This window comes from Berghia stephanieae, chromosome 2, assembly GCF_034508935.2.
Source record: "Berghia stephanieae isolate SIO BIC M18660-M18661 chromosome 2, UCSD_Bste_1.3, whole genome shotgun sequence".
Lineage (NCBI taxonomy): Eukaryota > Metazoa > Mollusca > Gastropoda > Nudibranchia > Aeolidiidae > Berghia > Berghia stephanieae.
The window spans coordinates 16,120,262-16,135,261 of record NC_088361.1 but is presented as its reverse complement, the minus strand read 5'-3'; the positions used below and the strand labels follow the sequence as shown (position 1 = coordinate 16,135,261).

Sequence of the window (15,000 nt, the reverse complement as noted above, 5' to 3'; positions counted from 1 at the left end):
CTTCTTAGCCAAGCGCATATTATCTATATCAATTCTACTTTCATTATTAATGTATTCACCCACTAAACGCCCCCCCCCCCCCCCCCTGTTATTATTTTCTCATTACACGCCGTATGTGATGAAGTGGTTAGCATGCTAAACTTGCCAGTTGTTGACCTTGCGTAGAGTCCGAATGTCAATACACGGGGCAATGATATTCTCTCGTGATTGACATTCCCTCCTACCCTTTCTATGGCGAATAGTCAATCATTTTTATGAATAGTCCTCACCAAGATGTATCAATCAGACTATGGATAGAACGAAGATGACGTCAATCAGGCCTTTGCCATTTCTATGACGAATAGTCAATCGTTTTTTATTAGTAGTTCTCACTAAATTGTATCAATTAGACTATAGATAGTTCGAAGATGACGTCACTCAGGTCTTTGTTATTGTTTTTGCCATCCGCGTTTGTGAGTTGTTCTCACTAAACTGTATTAACTGATTATAAACGTTCATGGTTTCACAGAGTTTGTGTGTTGGTCCGTTATACTTCCGGATGGCAATGTTGTGAACTCCTTGGCCAATCGCATTCTATCTATACACGGGGCAATGATATTCTCTCGTGATAGACATTCCCTCCTACCCTTTCTATGGCGAATAGTCAATCATTTTTATGAATAGTCCTCACCAAATTGTATCAATCCGTAGCCATCGTAGTTTTAGCCTGACCGTGGCCTTCGTAAAGTTATGGCCTAATACTGACCAAAAAAATGTCAAAATGCCAGTCTTTTGCCACAAAAGAAAACAAGTCGTGAGTTCTACGCTCTCTGGTTGTATTCAATAGTTCAACCAATGAAATAACTTGTTTCCATGAGCTCTACTAACGACAACTCACTAGGCGGTGCAAAAACCAAATAATGACGTCAAACTGCCAGTCCTTTTGGATTTCAGTATCAGGCTATAACATAACGATGGCTACGGCCTGACACTGGCCAAAATATGACGTCAAAATGCCAGTCTTTTGCCAAACACATCGTGAGTTGTATTCAATAGTTCAACCAATGAAATAACTTGTTTCCTTGAGCTCTACTAACGAAAACTCACTGGATGCTACACAAACCTAAAAAATGACGTCAAACTGCCAGTCCTTGAGGGTTCTAGTGTCGGGCTATATGATAACGTTGGCTACGATCAATCAGACTATGGATGGAACGAAGATGACGTCAATCAGGCCTTTGTCATTGTTTTTTGCCATCCATGTTTCTGGGTAATTCTCACGAAACCGTATTAACCAGACTATAAACGCTTAAGGTTACACATAGTTTTGTGTGTTGGTCCTTTTTTTACTTCCGGTTGGCAATGTTGTGAGCTTCTTAGCCAAGCGCATACTATCTTTACACAGGGCAATGATAATCTCTCATGATAGACATTCCCTCCTACCCTTTCTATGAAGAATAGTCAATCCTTTTTTATAATGTTCAAAAACGTTTATTTTAGGCAATTGCCAATGTAACTCATACAAGAATATATTTTCATCAACAAATCAACAGTTCTCACTAAATTGTATCAATTCGACTATAAACGTTTAAGTGACACATCGTTTTGTGTTTTGGTACGTTATAGATAGTATGCGCTTGGCTCAAAACAACATTGCCATCCGGAAGTATAACGGACCAACACACTGAACTCTGTATAACCATGAACTTTTACAGTCTGGATAATACAGTTAAGTGAGAATTACTCATAAACGCGGATGGCAAAAAGCAATAACAAAGACCTGAGTGACGTCAACTTCGATCTATCTTATAGATAGAATGCGCTTGGCTAAGAAGCTCACAACATTGCCATCCGGAAATATAACGGACCAATACACAAACTATGTGTCGCATTGAAAGTTTATAGTCTGGTTAATACGGTTTAGTGATAATAACTCATAAACATGGATGGCAAAAAAAAAAAAAAAAAACCCAAAAAACAACAGTAACTAAGACCTGCGTGACGTCAAGTCACAATGAACTTTTATAGTCTGGTTTAGTGAGAATTACTCATAAACAGGGATGACAAAAAAAAACAACAAAAAAAAAACAATAACAAAGACCTGAGTGACGTCATATTCGTTCTATCTATATCAAACTGGCGTATACTGTGAGTATTTTACCCAAATGCACAACATCATCAATAGGAAACGATACTAATTATTGTTGTTCTTTTTATGAAGATGAAAAATGAAAATTGGTATTTATTCAAATGCAGTGTCAGAAACATAAAGAAATTACCAATCATTGTTGTTTTCAGTGCTGCTTGTTATATATATATATATATATTTATTTATTTATTTATTTATTTATTTTTTTTTTTTTTTTTTTTTTTTAACAACGGGTATGTTTATTTGTAATGGTGTATGTTATGTTGAGTAACCAGTATGGTATGCATCGATATAGAAAAAAACCTTAAAGGAAGGAAAGTCAGCACTTGAACCTTCCAATCCGAAAGCGAGTGTCATACCACTAGACCACATAGCCTGTTGAATATATAATTTAAGTTTGTTTTTTTTTTAATTGGGGTGGAGGGGGGGGGGGGTGAGTTGAAAGAAGCCCATAAACAATAGGTAGCCAAAAGGTTGAAATGCATGTGCATAATATCACGAAGAATGAAAATTGAGATAAAAGCAAAAATCTCGAAGATAATGAGACAGTTCTTAACATCAAAAACAGAATAGCCCAACACCACCTTTGTGCTACTTTTAAAATAAAAATATGAAGACAGTTTTGAATGTGTCTGCTTTTTTTTTTATAAAACACGATTATATATTGACTATTTTACACATTACAAACGTGTTGAGTTAAAGTCTTTCATTCTTTCTATTTCAGAACGCTGTCTTTCAATCGTATTACGGCCATCCCTGATGGAACTTTCAATGATCTTACCAAATTAAAGAAATTGTAAGTAGCTGACTTTCTTTCTTGTTTATCATATTTTTCTCCGTCTTCTCCTTCTTCTCCAATTCCCCCTCCCCCCCCCCCCAACTCTTCTCTATCCTCCTCCACCACCTCCTTCTCCAACTTCTTTACTTCTCGGCGTCATCCGACTGATTTTGCCAAACTGAGTATTACAGTCTACCTACATTTTAGGGGACAGCGTGGCTCAGCGGTGCCATCTTTGCTTCATACCCAGAAGATACCGTGTTGATCACCGCCGCTGTGCTGTGTGGCCTTTAGCAAGTCACCTCACCCTAGCTCATTTTGCTATGCCTGGGTTATTGCAGTCTTTCCTTGGAATAGACCCTCAAGACAAATTTCCCCAATGGGATGAATAATGGAAATTAAAAAAAAATATATATATGAAGGCTGGTTTTCCAAAACTCGTTAAGTCGATTTTTCTACTTTTCGAGATTTTCCATCCATGAGATAAATTGAATTGTAAACTTTATTTTAAGCATCAATTGGCACAAGAAATTGCCTAGAATTGTGTGAATTTGAAGTTTAAATATGATAAAATAATAAGAGGTTTTAGGAGAAATAATCCTCAATATCTTTAAAATGGGAAAAACGGAGTTAGGGAGTTTTGGAAAACCACTCTTCATATAAGGGTGGTTTTCCAAAACTCCCCAACTCTGTTTTTCCCATTTTGAGATATTAAGGATTTAAAAATTTCTCCTTCGGTCTATATATATATTTATATAGGCATATATATATGAACTTCCGGGTCAAGAAGCAGATTAAAGTGTTTAAAAAAGAGTATATGATTGTTAGAAATCCCTAAATAATAGAATTTGATTATGCATGATATCCTCAGCAAAATGCGTACAATGAGTGAAAATGAATAAGAGGATGCATTTTCATTTATACGTAAAATTTGACACCATTGCATACGATATAAAGTAAAAAAGAATTACCATGCTTTTCAAAACTCCATTTTCAGTGAATTCCAGTCCAGATATTTATGGTGTGATTGTCGTTTGAAATGGATGTTGAAATGGGCCAAGCACCGGAATGTGAAAATCTCATCGTCAACTGTATGTGCTCTGCCGTTGAGAATGAAAGGCAAACCTCTTGCAAAATTGAAAAAGAAAGAACTAGTTTGCAAAGCTAAGAGTAAGTATTTGTATGTGTCTTTTGTCATCATTTTGGGGGGTCTTGATAGTTCAGTTGGTAGAGCACTTGTTCCGTGTGCAAAGGTACCAAGATCGATCCTAGGTGTAGTCGAGATTTTTTTCTGAGCCCCCCCCCCCCTGTCCATAGAGCAGTGAATTGGTAGCTGAGTCTGTCAAATTTCGCAGAAAGTGCTTTTCGATAGACTAGCGTCGTTTCCAAAGATAGAAGCAATTGCTACTGTTCGTTTCACGTTATAGAAACCGGGATACACTCTGGCTGAATGAGCCCAATGGCTCATAAGGACTATTTATGTCATCATTTTGACAAAGAAAATTTCATTATTTTATTGGTTGATGATTTGTTCACCATTCAGGCCTACTTGCTACCCTTTGGATAGGATGCTAGTCTATCGCAAATTACTTCCACCAAAATCTAACAGACCCAGCTACCCTATCACTACTGGGTGGAAAAGGGGGTCAGAAAAAAATCCTGACTGTGCCCGGGATCGATCTCAGTCCCTTTTGCAAGTAAAGCGAGTGCTCTACCAACTGAGCTATCGGGACCCCCATATTCAACTATACACTACATCGATTCTGAAGTATTTTGTGTGATGCTGTGTACTAAAAAGTTTAGACTGATGATACAAAAGATTTTTTCTTCTTTGTGAAATGGAATTAGCATTTAATAGCTTATTATATTTCCATAATTCCTACATAAATGTCAGCACTGATATTGAGTTGGAGGTTTGGGTCCAGGAGAAGGAAGAACCTTGTCTGGGTGCCAGTTTGGATCATTCTTGGTCTGGCTACTCATCTTCAGCGGTTCCAGTAGGATTAGATCTAGGCTGGTATCATCTTTAGGGTCATGGCAGCGCACAAGCTCCTGTACGACGGCAATGTGATGATCCTTCGCAGCTCCAGAGACCAGCGATCACATCGTCCTCCACTGTCCAGTAACTAAACTTGAAGGTGGCTATGAAACAGTCCTTAGGGCGGATGAAAACTTTCAAGGCTGGGTTGATGAAATGAATTTGAAGGTGTAACCATATGCTACTACTACTACTGCTTCTACTACTACAACTACTACTACTACTACTACTACTACTACTACTACTACTACTACTACTACTACTACTACTACTACTACTACTACTACTACTATCATCAGTGAAAAAGGGGTTCTTTTCATTAAAAAATGTATTCAATATATTTTTTTTTTTTTCCTCCCAGAACCGGTTCATTTTGTCATTCTGCCATCGGAGAGTCAGCTGGTATTCAGAGGAGACACTCTACCTTTTGAATGCCGGGCTTCTGTGACCCCAGGAGTCACAACCAACTGGCTTCGTAGCGGCAAAGTGGTCAGAACAGACGAGGCCAAGGGTGTGTTTGTGCGGAAGGAGTACAACAAGGACAAGACGGTCATGAATCATAGGCTGGTGGTGCAAAGTCTGGACACCTCCCATGCCGGGGAATGGACGTGTGTGTTGTCCACTCCTTCTGGGAACTTGACAAAGTCGGTGAGTTAGACTGAATTCCCTCTGGAAACTTGACAAAGTCAGTGAGTTAGACTGAATTCCCTCTGGGAACTTGACAAAGTCGGTGAGTTAGACTGAATTCACTCTGGGAACTTGACAAAGTCGGTGAGTTAGACTGATTTCACTCTGGGAACTTGACAAAGTCGGTGAGTTAGACTGAATACCCTCTGGGAACTTGACAAAGTCGGTGAGTTAGACTGGGAACTTGACAAAGTCGGTGAGTTAGACTGAATTCCCTCTGGGAACTTGACAAAGTTGGCGAGTTAGACTGAATTCCCTCTGGGAACTTGACAAAGTCGGTGAGTTAGACTGAATTCCCTCTGGGAACTTGACAAAGTCGGTGAGTTAGACTGAATTCCCTCTGGGAACTTGACAAAGTCTGTGAGTTAGACTGAATTTATGTCGAATCACAATGTCTACCATTATTGATCTGGTTTACCGTTAGATAGACCTAACCATTTTCACCAAGAGCTAGCTATAGCAGAGACGGGACTCTGGGTTCAATATCATAATCATCAACGGTTACCTCACATAGGTCAAAAGAGCTCTAAATACCCTGTTGCAACATTGGCACTACCTCCCAGATGACAATGCAGAAATAAACTCCCACAAAACATTCAGTTGAATGATTCAATTCTACATCAATAATAACTAAAAATCCCAGTTTGCCTGTCCTAGTGTGTGTCTACATTATTTTTCACATACGACTGTGTGTGAAGGAGATAATGAAAATAGAATTGTGAACTGTAGATCAGCCCTCAAACAATTGGGGCTACCACAGAATGTTTTTGATGTGTTGATGATGATGATGATGATGATGATGATGATGATGATGATGATGATCGATGACGAGAACGAGACGAGACGATGACGACGACGATGATGATGACGATGATGATGATGATGATGATGATGATGGTCTTGACCATAGTACAACTTTTTATTTATTTTACTCAGGTTCACGTTCAGGTTCATGCAATAAATTGTGCCCCTGCAGTCAATCGCACATCCAAGGGAGTCTACACGTGGGAGGAAACTGCTGCAGGACTACGGATTTCTCAGCCTTGTTTGGCTGGCAGTTATGCTAATGCTGTAGCAACTCACCAGTGTGGTACGAATGGACAATGGATGAATTTGGACACATCGAAATGTGCATACCTCCGCAAAGTAACCCAGAAACTTGCCGAGTCAGCAGCGGTAAGCATTTAAAATTATTAGAACTTATAAATAAATAACAATGTGAAATTGAATGTTAGCTTCAATTTATTCTACGAAAACAGATAAAATGGATGTTTCGGGTTTCCCCCTTTATCAACAAAACAAGAGGAATGAAACACTACATTCGTCTGTAGTGTTTCATTCATCCTGTTTTGTTGATAAAAGGGAAACCCAAAACGTCCAATTTATCTGTTTTCGTATACTAAATTGAAGCGTAAATTCAATTTCACATTGTTATTTATTTCTTTGAGCTTCGAGCAGCAACATTTACATTACTTTAGTCAAACTTTACAATTTTGAATACTAAATCCTTTCATGACAAGATTGAATTTCTAGTCATTCCACCATACAATCTATGTACATAGAAATGAAAAAAATAAGCAAAATTCGCCATTTAATACCGAAGCATATAGCAGAACTTTTGATTAATTTCCTTGTTTTATCTAAATTGGACTATTGTAACTCCCTTTGGGCGAATTTAGCTAAAGACAAAATGTGTAAACTTCAGGTTGCTCAAAATAACGCAGCCAGACTCATTGTACGAATTAAATACCCGTCGTAAAAACCCTTAACCCTCTCCTTACCAACTATAAGAAAATCATCATATTTGTGACGATTCAATATTTCAGATTTGTTGTAATGTACATTACAATATTTGAAGACAAATCTTTGTTATAGCTGTGATAATTTAATGTTGTTTTATGAGGCACATCATTCTGGACAAACGTCTCATTCTTTTTGAGCTTAACATTTTTTCGTCTTGGGTGAGTAAGACATTTCGAGGATACTCCTAGAAATAGTAAGGGGAGAATTAAAAACCAAAAAAACCTAACAATTCTCATCTGCCATGTTGTTCATTCAGGCTGACCCAGCCACCCAGGACATCCCAATGTTGAAGCACACCTTGGAGAATGCCATGCAGATGTCATTTCAAGATGAAGGAGAGGCGTTAGATTCCTTGGAAGTCTTTTATCTGGCCAACATCATCGAGTCCACACTTTTGCCTTTCGCTCTGGATAGTAAGGAGGTAAGCAATTGTTACAGTGAATGACATAATCAGTCGGATGGTGAAAAGGTTTGAACTGAGATATTGCCAAGTTTAGTTAGAAGGTCAATTTTTATCAAAAATGAGTTCTTGTCATAAATGATTAAATCGACCCTTTTTGTACTCAGTACTCGACAAATTTCCTTTTAGTGATAAACTACGGGAATTTAATTCATTTATTTTTTATAGGAGTAAATCTCTTATTAAGGGTCCCGATAGCTCAGTTGGTAGAGCACTCGCTTCACACACAAAGGGACCAAGATCGATCCCGGATGCAGTCGACATTTTTTTTTTTTCAGACTCCCCTGTCCACCCAGCAATGATTGGATAGCTGGCTCCTCAAGAAAGTACTTTGTGATAGACTAACATCCTATCCAAAGGGTAGCAAGCAATTGATATTGTCCATTTCACGCAATAGAAACCAGGATAAACTCCGGCTCCATGGGCCGAATGTCTCTGAAGGCTCTGAAGGACTACTTTTTTTTAACATATTAAATCGTATTTAACCAGTTAACTACCGTACTATGGAAAAACACGTATTAAAAAATTTGGCCAGAAAATTCGTCCCATCAAATATCGGTTGATTTAACTGACCCTCAATTGCTATTGTCTGTTTCACGCTGTAGAAACTGGGATAAACTCCCGCTCCATGACTCTGAAGGACTACTACCACAGATTTATCACTTGTCATAATAGTTCTCTGACAATGAGTCATGACTCTGAAGGACTACTACCACAGATTTATCACTTGTCATAATAGTTCTCTGACAATGAGTCATGACTCTGAAGGACTACTACCACAGATTTATCACTCGTCACAATAGTTCTCCGACAATGAGTCATGACTCTGAAGGACTACTACCACAGATTTATCACTTGTCATAATAATTCTCTGACAATGAGTCATGACTCTGAAGGACTACTACCACAGATTTATCACTTGTCATAATAGTTCTCTGACAATGAGTCATGACTCTGAAAGACTACTACCACCGATTTATCACTTGTCATAATAGTTCTCTGACAATGAGTCATGACTCTGAAGGACTACTACCACAGATTTATCACTCGTCACAATAGTTCTCCGACAATGAGTCATGACTCTGAAGGACTACTACCACAGATTTATCACTCGTCATAATAGTTCTCTGACAATGAGTCATGACTCTGAAGGACTACTACCACAGATTTATCACTTGTCATAATAGTTCTCTGACAATGAGTCATGACTCTGAAGGACTACTACCACAGATTTATCACTTGTCATAATAGTTCTCTGACAATGAGTCATGACTCTGAAGGACTACTAACTACCACAGATTTATCACTCGTCACAATTGTTCTCCGACAATGAGTCCCTTTCAGTCTGTATGTGTATTGTTGGCGCTGAAGATCCCAATGGTCTGGTTGTATTTCAGCGGCGTCCTCATTGGGCGCGGGCCCATGTCAGTCGGGCCTTGAGTCTAGTCTAGTCTTTATGATGTAGATCTTAACGGACTTGTGCTTATTTACTGTATGTTTTCTTTGTTTTAATCAGTTGTGATGGGGTTTTTAAAATTTTCCTCTTCTCCCTTTTCCAGGTTGCTGGTTTCATGCTCGATCTAGTCAGCAACATTACAAATCTACCAGATAAGGTGCTGCGTAGTGCGCAGGTGGAATCGTTTTCTACTTCCAGGTAAGAGGGGAGATAATGCTAATGTTTATGTTCAGGAGAAATCAATACTCAGTAGGGTTGGTGTTTTGTTTTGTTGACTTAAGCGCCTAGAGCCTGATGAAATTGGGGTAAGGCGCTAGACAAATGTCATATATTATTATTGTTATTATTATTATTATTATTATTATTATTATTATTATTATTATTATTATTATTATTATTATTATTATTATTATTATATATTATTATTATTATTTATTATTATTATTATTTTATTATTATTATTATTATTATTATATTATTATTTATTATTATTATTATTATTATTATTATTATTATTATTATTATTATTATTATTTAGCCTTTTAAAGATGAGACTAAATGGCTTTCAAATCTTAAACTCTGTAATTATTTGTCTTCTTTTAAATGCAGACTCAAATGGCTTTTACATAAAAAATGTTAACAGCAATGCAAAAAAACAAAAAAAAACACCAAAAAAAACCCAAAAACAAACGTGTTAACAATCTTCCCTCCATACCCTTCTTTTATGATTGCACATTAAAGAAATATATCCTTGTGAATATAGGTGTATAAATTGGATTTCTTCCTCATCATCCCTTCTACAGAATCACTCAGGCGGTATCCCAAATGTTGCACAAAATTGACAACGGCCAATGGTCCAAGGGTTGGATCCACCATTCCAAAGACATCGTTGTCACCTTACAAAAACGGGAACAGGTTTCACAGCAGGGATTGTCCTGTACGTTGAAGAACCCCAGAGGTCAGAGCCAGTCGCCTCAGGGCATGGAAGATGACGACCAGGATAAAGCGTTGACTGTGACGGAGACAGCAGTATTGCCTAATATGGATTTTACTTGTGATGACCATTTGGATATCAATGAAGGGGTGAGTCCTTATCAATTTTGAAGATCAACATAATTAGTTAGTTTCTCATCCTACCTCCCCCAACGCATCCTCTTTCTCCTCCTCCTCCTCCTCTTTCTCCAATGCATCATCTTCTTCCTCCTCCTCTTCCTCTTCCAGCACATCCTCCTCCTCCACCTCCTCCAACACCCCCCTCCCCTCCTCCTCTTCTTCCTCCAACACATCCACCCCTCCTGCTGCTCCTCCAACACATCCCACCCTCCTCCTCCTCCTCTTCCACCACATCGTCCTCCTCCTCCTCCTCCACCACATCCTCTTCCTCCTCCTCCTCCTCTAACACATCCTCCATCATTATCAGTGTTATTATCCCTTCATCTTTTTCTTCCACTTCATTTTCCTCCTTTTTATTTTCTCTTCCCCTTCCCCTTCCTCTTCTTCCTTTCTTCAAATTTCTCCCCTTTTCTTCTTCCTTCTTTTGATTTATTCATTTGAGAACTTTTTGGAAGTCATTAATTTCTTGTATTTTTCTTTTTTTGTTTTGTTTGGCACTGTTTCATACACACTTTTTCACATCTCTATTTTTTTTTAAATTCTTTTTCTATGGTTAAAAAAAATTGTTTTAAAAAATTGAGCTTTCATATAGCGCAATATCCACTAAACATGCTCAAAGCGCTTTGCAAGGGGTCCCTGACCAACAACAGCAACATTTAACATTTTACACCTGAGTTTGGTGAGAGAATGTGAGTAAAGAGTCTTCAGTCAATGACTCAACTATGCGCCGAGCGAGGCTCGAACCCAGGACCTTCCGATCCGAATGCGAGTTATTTGTGTCACATTAAAGAGTCGCCTTATTTCGAGTTCTCTGTTGAAATATTGAAGTCCCAACACAATATTGAGCTGTAAATTGTTATAGGAATCGGGGAATATGAAATCGAATGTAATTAGTCCAGTGTAAAAGTTGCACTAATATATGGGATGAGGTATTTGGCACACCTCTTTATTTGCTTGGATGAAAAATAGAGGACAGAGGAGGGGGATGAGTAAATACAGAAAGGAAGAGAGAATAAATAGAAAGAGTTTAAAAAAGAGCATTTATATAGAACAATATCCACTAAACGTGCTCAAAGGGCTTTACAAGGTGTCTTGAGCCAATGGCAAAACACTTAACATGTAAGACAAGACATGATTCGTGTTAGGCGATTTTACAATTATTTTTTTTTTTTTTCGAACAGACAAAGTTGTTAAAGACAGGTTCTCATATTACATCTGAGTACATTGAGAGAATGTGAGTAAAGAGCCTTTTCCAAGGACTACCTAAGCTATACGTCCCTCAGAGCGAGTCTCTAACCCCTGGACCTTTCTATCTGAAGGCGAGAGTCATAACACCAGACCACATAGCCGCAAGAGATAGGGTGAAGGAAGGGAATACGAGAAGAGTAGAGGAAGGGAGGAAAAGAGTAGGAAGAAGAGGAAAACGAAAGGAAATTATCAAAACTAGAGGTGCCTAAATGAGCCAATAAAATGGAGAGAAAGATGAAGTGAGTAAATGTGACTCATATATAAGGGAACAACACAAAACAAACAACGTTTCGGCCTTTGTCCTTCATCAGGACACAAAAAACAAAAATGTAAGGTTACAATGTTTAAACAAAATAATTTAAATTGAACACGTATCACAAACACGAATACATGTAGTAGTAGGGAAATTAACTCTCTCCTTACCAGCTATTTTCAGAATTTTACCCGAAACTTCATACTCACCCCACACAAAAGTAGATTTTTCAAACAGTATAGTAACCAGTAGTAACCAGTATATTCTATATTTTGTTAAGAAAAATGAGCTCTGCAACACAGTGTCCAGTTTTTATAGCTATAGCTATAACAAAATGAAATCAGAATAAGAAAATAAATTGTTGGTTGCATCGTACCGAATTATTCGACGATTTTCCTATGGGTGGTAAGGAGAGGGTTAAGTAGTAAAATCAAAACTAGAGGTGCCGAAATGAGCCAATAAAATGGAGAGAAAGATAAATTGAGTAAATGTGACTCAGATGAAATTATCAAAGTATGACAACAAAGACGATGAAGTCTACATCACTGTGACATTCATGAAGTAGGGCAAATCACCAGGGAATTCCAAGCTGGATAAATAAGCGTTTTACCCCAAATTAGGGGAGACGACTATGTACAATCAATACTATGACGAATTTGATGTCCTGTTTCTGGTTATCTCCCTTTTACCTCTTGGCTTCCCTCTGCCTCTATAATAAATTGTGTGTCAATTAACCTGTTAACTGCCGTTCTCTGGAAAAATTCGTTATATTTAAAGATTTGGCCAGAAAACTCGTCCTTCAAATATCGATCGATTTAAATGACCCCTTGTCTGGGCAAAAACTCTCAAACCTAGGACTGAACAAAGACTTCGTGAAGTCCCAGGTTTTAGAGTTTTTGCTAAGATGGGGGTCATTTTAATCGATCGATATTTGAAGGGCGAGTTTTCTGGCCAAAGTTTTAAATTCGAGATTGGTTTTTTTTTTTTTTTTCCCGAGAGTACGGCCGTTATCTGGGTTAAAGAAGACACAAAGAAACGAGACTTTCACATTATTCCACATCCGCCAACCAAAATTACATTTGCCAGATAAGATAATTACTACAAGTCAAATTCATACTAGGCTGCTAGAAGCTGTGGACTGTAAAAAGTAATAAACAAACATGAATATAACAGCTTCAAAAAAGAACAAAAAAAATATATATATACTAAACACGGAACGTTTCGGGTTCAAAACCCTTCTTCAGCCAAGAACAAAAAGACATAAATACATTACTAATTACAAAATTAATGACCTACAAATTATCTCTGTCGTCTATCTGAAATTTAGTAATGTATTTATGACTTTATTGTTTTGTTGTTGTTGTTGTTGTTGTTGGCTGAAGAAGGGTTTTAATCCCGAAACGTTCCGTGTTTGGTATTTTGTTCTTTTTTTTTGAAGCTGTTATATTCATTTTTGTTTATTACCAGATAGTTACTGTAACTTTAAAAAGTTACTTGAGCGTATCGGGATAAAATGCGTATTGTGTCCTCGTTTTTTTAAAAAAAAGTCATTCAGAGCCATTTTAGACCCAATGGAGTTGGATTTATATCCCGGTTTCTATAGCGTGAAAAGAGCAATAGCAATTTCTTACTACTCTTTGGATAGGACGCTAGTCTATTACAAAGTAATTTCCGCTAGATCGTACAGACCCAACTCAATAATCACTGCTGGGTGGACAACAGACAATTAAAAAAAAAACAAACACACACACACACACACACACACACACACACACACACACACCCACACCCCCACATACAAATAATACAAAATCAAAAAAAATATTTAAAAAACAAAAAAAAAAAAACCCAAAAAATCCCAACAAACTACAACACCCCTTTTACCTATTGGGACAATAATCTGGCAACAAGAAGAAGAAGAAAAATGACAATTGACTCCCCCCCCCCCCCCCCCCCCCCCCCCCCCACCAGTGTTCCCGATTTTGACGCTATGAATCTGACAAGTCTGTAACAATGTCACTGTCACAACACAATCCACCCGTCGCAACTCCACTGTGACACCCTACCCCTACCCACCCTACCCCTACTCACCCTACCTACCCTACCACCCCTTACGTCCCTCTTTCCACCATTCCAGTTCTGCTGTACACCGACTGAACGCTTTTTAAATTATCATTAATTTTAGCTAGGGAAATTAAATTCAAATATCTGATGATGATGATGATGAATAATTAATAAAATAATAATAATAATAATAATAATAATAATTAATAATAATAATAATATAATAAATAATAATAATAATAATAATAATAATAATAATAATAATAATAATAATAATAATAATAATAATAATAATAATAATAATAATAATAATATAAATAATAATAATAATAATAATAATAATGAAAATAACAATAATACTAATAATAATAATAGACAGGATCACATTTATTATATTTCATTTATTTATTTATTTTTTTTTTTTTTTTTTTCAAATTTAGTACAAAATTTGAGGATGTGAAAATTGTGTTTATGAATTGATAATGTTTTAGAATATAGATTCAATAATCCTACTGGATTACTCATCAAAAACTGCTAACCAGTTCATTATAAAATCCCCTGTATGGTGGTTAAAATATAATATACAGATGTGCGGTCTTGTGGTATGGCACTAGCTTTCGGATCGGAAGGTCCTGGGTTCGAGCCTCACTCTGCGTATAGTTGAGTCCTTGGAAAAGGCTCGTTACACTCTCGTCACATTCTCTCACTGTACACGGATGTAAAATGAGAACCTGGCCGTTAACAGCGTTGTCCTGTCGGAGAAAAAATATTGTAATATCGCCTAACAGACGTCATGTCCCGTCCTATGTGTTAAGTGTTGCTGTTGGCCATGGGCCCCTTGTAAAAGCGCTTTGAGCACATTTAGTGGATATTTCGCTATATCAAAGCTCAATCTCCCCCCCCCCCCCTCCTCCTTTCTCTCTCCATTTCATCCAAATGAGAAAGTGACTCTGCCATATTCCCCCCCCCCCC

At 37.5% G+C, this 15,000-nt stretch overlaps 1 protein-coding gene across 1 annotated transcript in view; it reads left to right on the top strand.

Moving 5' to 3' along the window:
• The window catches only part of LOC144964387 (adhesion G protein-coupled receptor A2-like), a gene marked incomplete in the record, with an annotated part of 86,879 nt that overhangs the window by 50,742 nt on the left and 21,137 nt on the right, over window positions 1-15,000 (top strand). Inside the window, 7 exon segments of the mRNA XM_078898572.1 lie at window positions 2,853-2,924; window positions 3,904-4,076; window positions 5,306-5,592; window positions 6,568-6,807; window positions 7,691-7,855; window positions 9,454-9,548; window positions 10,154-10,433. Of these exon segments, the coding sequence (XP_078754698.1) occupies window positions 2,853-2,924; window positions 3,904-4,076; window positions 5,306-5,592; window positions 6,568-6,807; window positions 7,691-7,855; window positions 9,454-9,548; window positions 10,154-10,433 (1,312 nt within the window).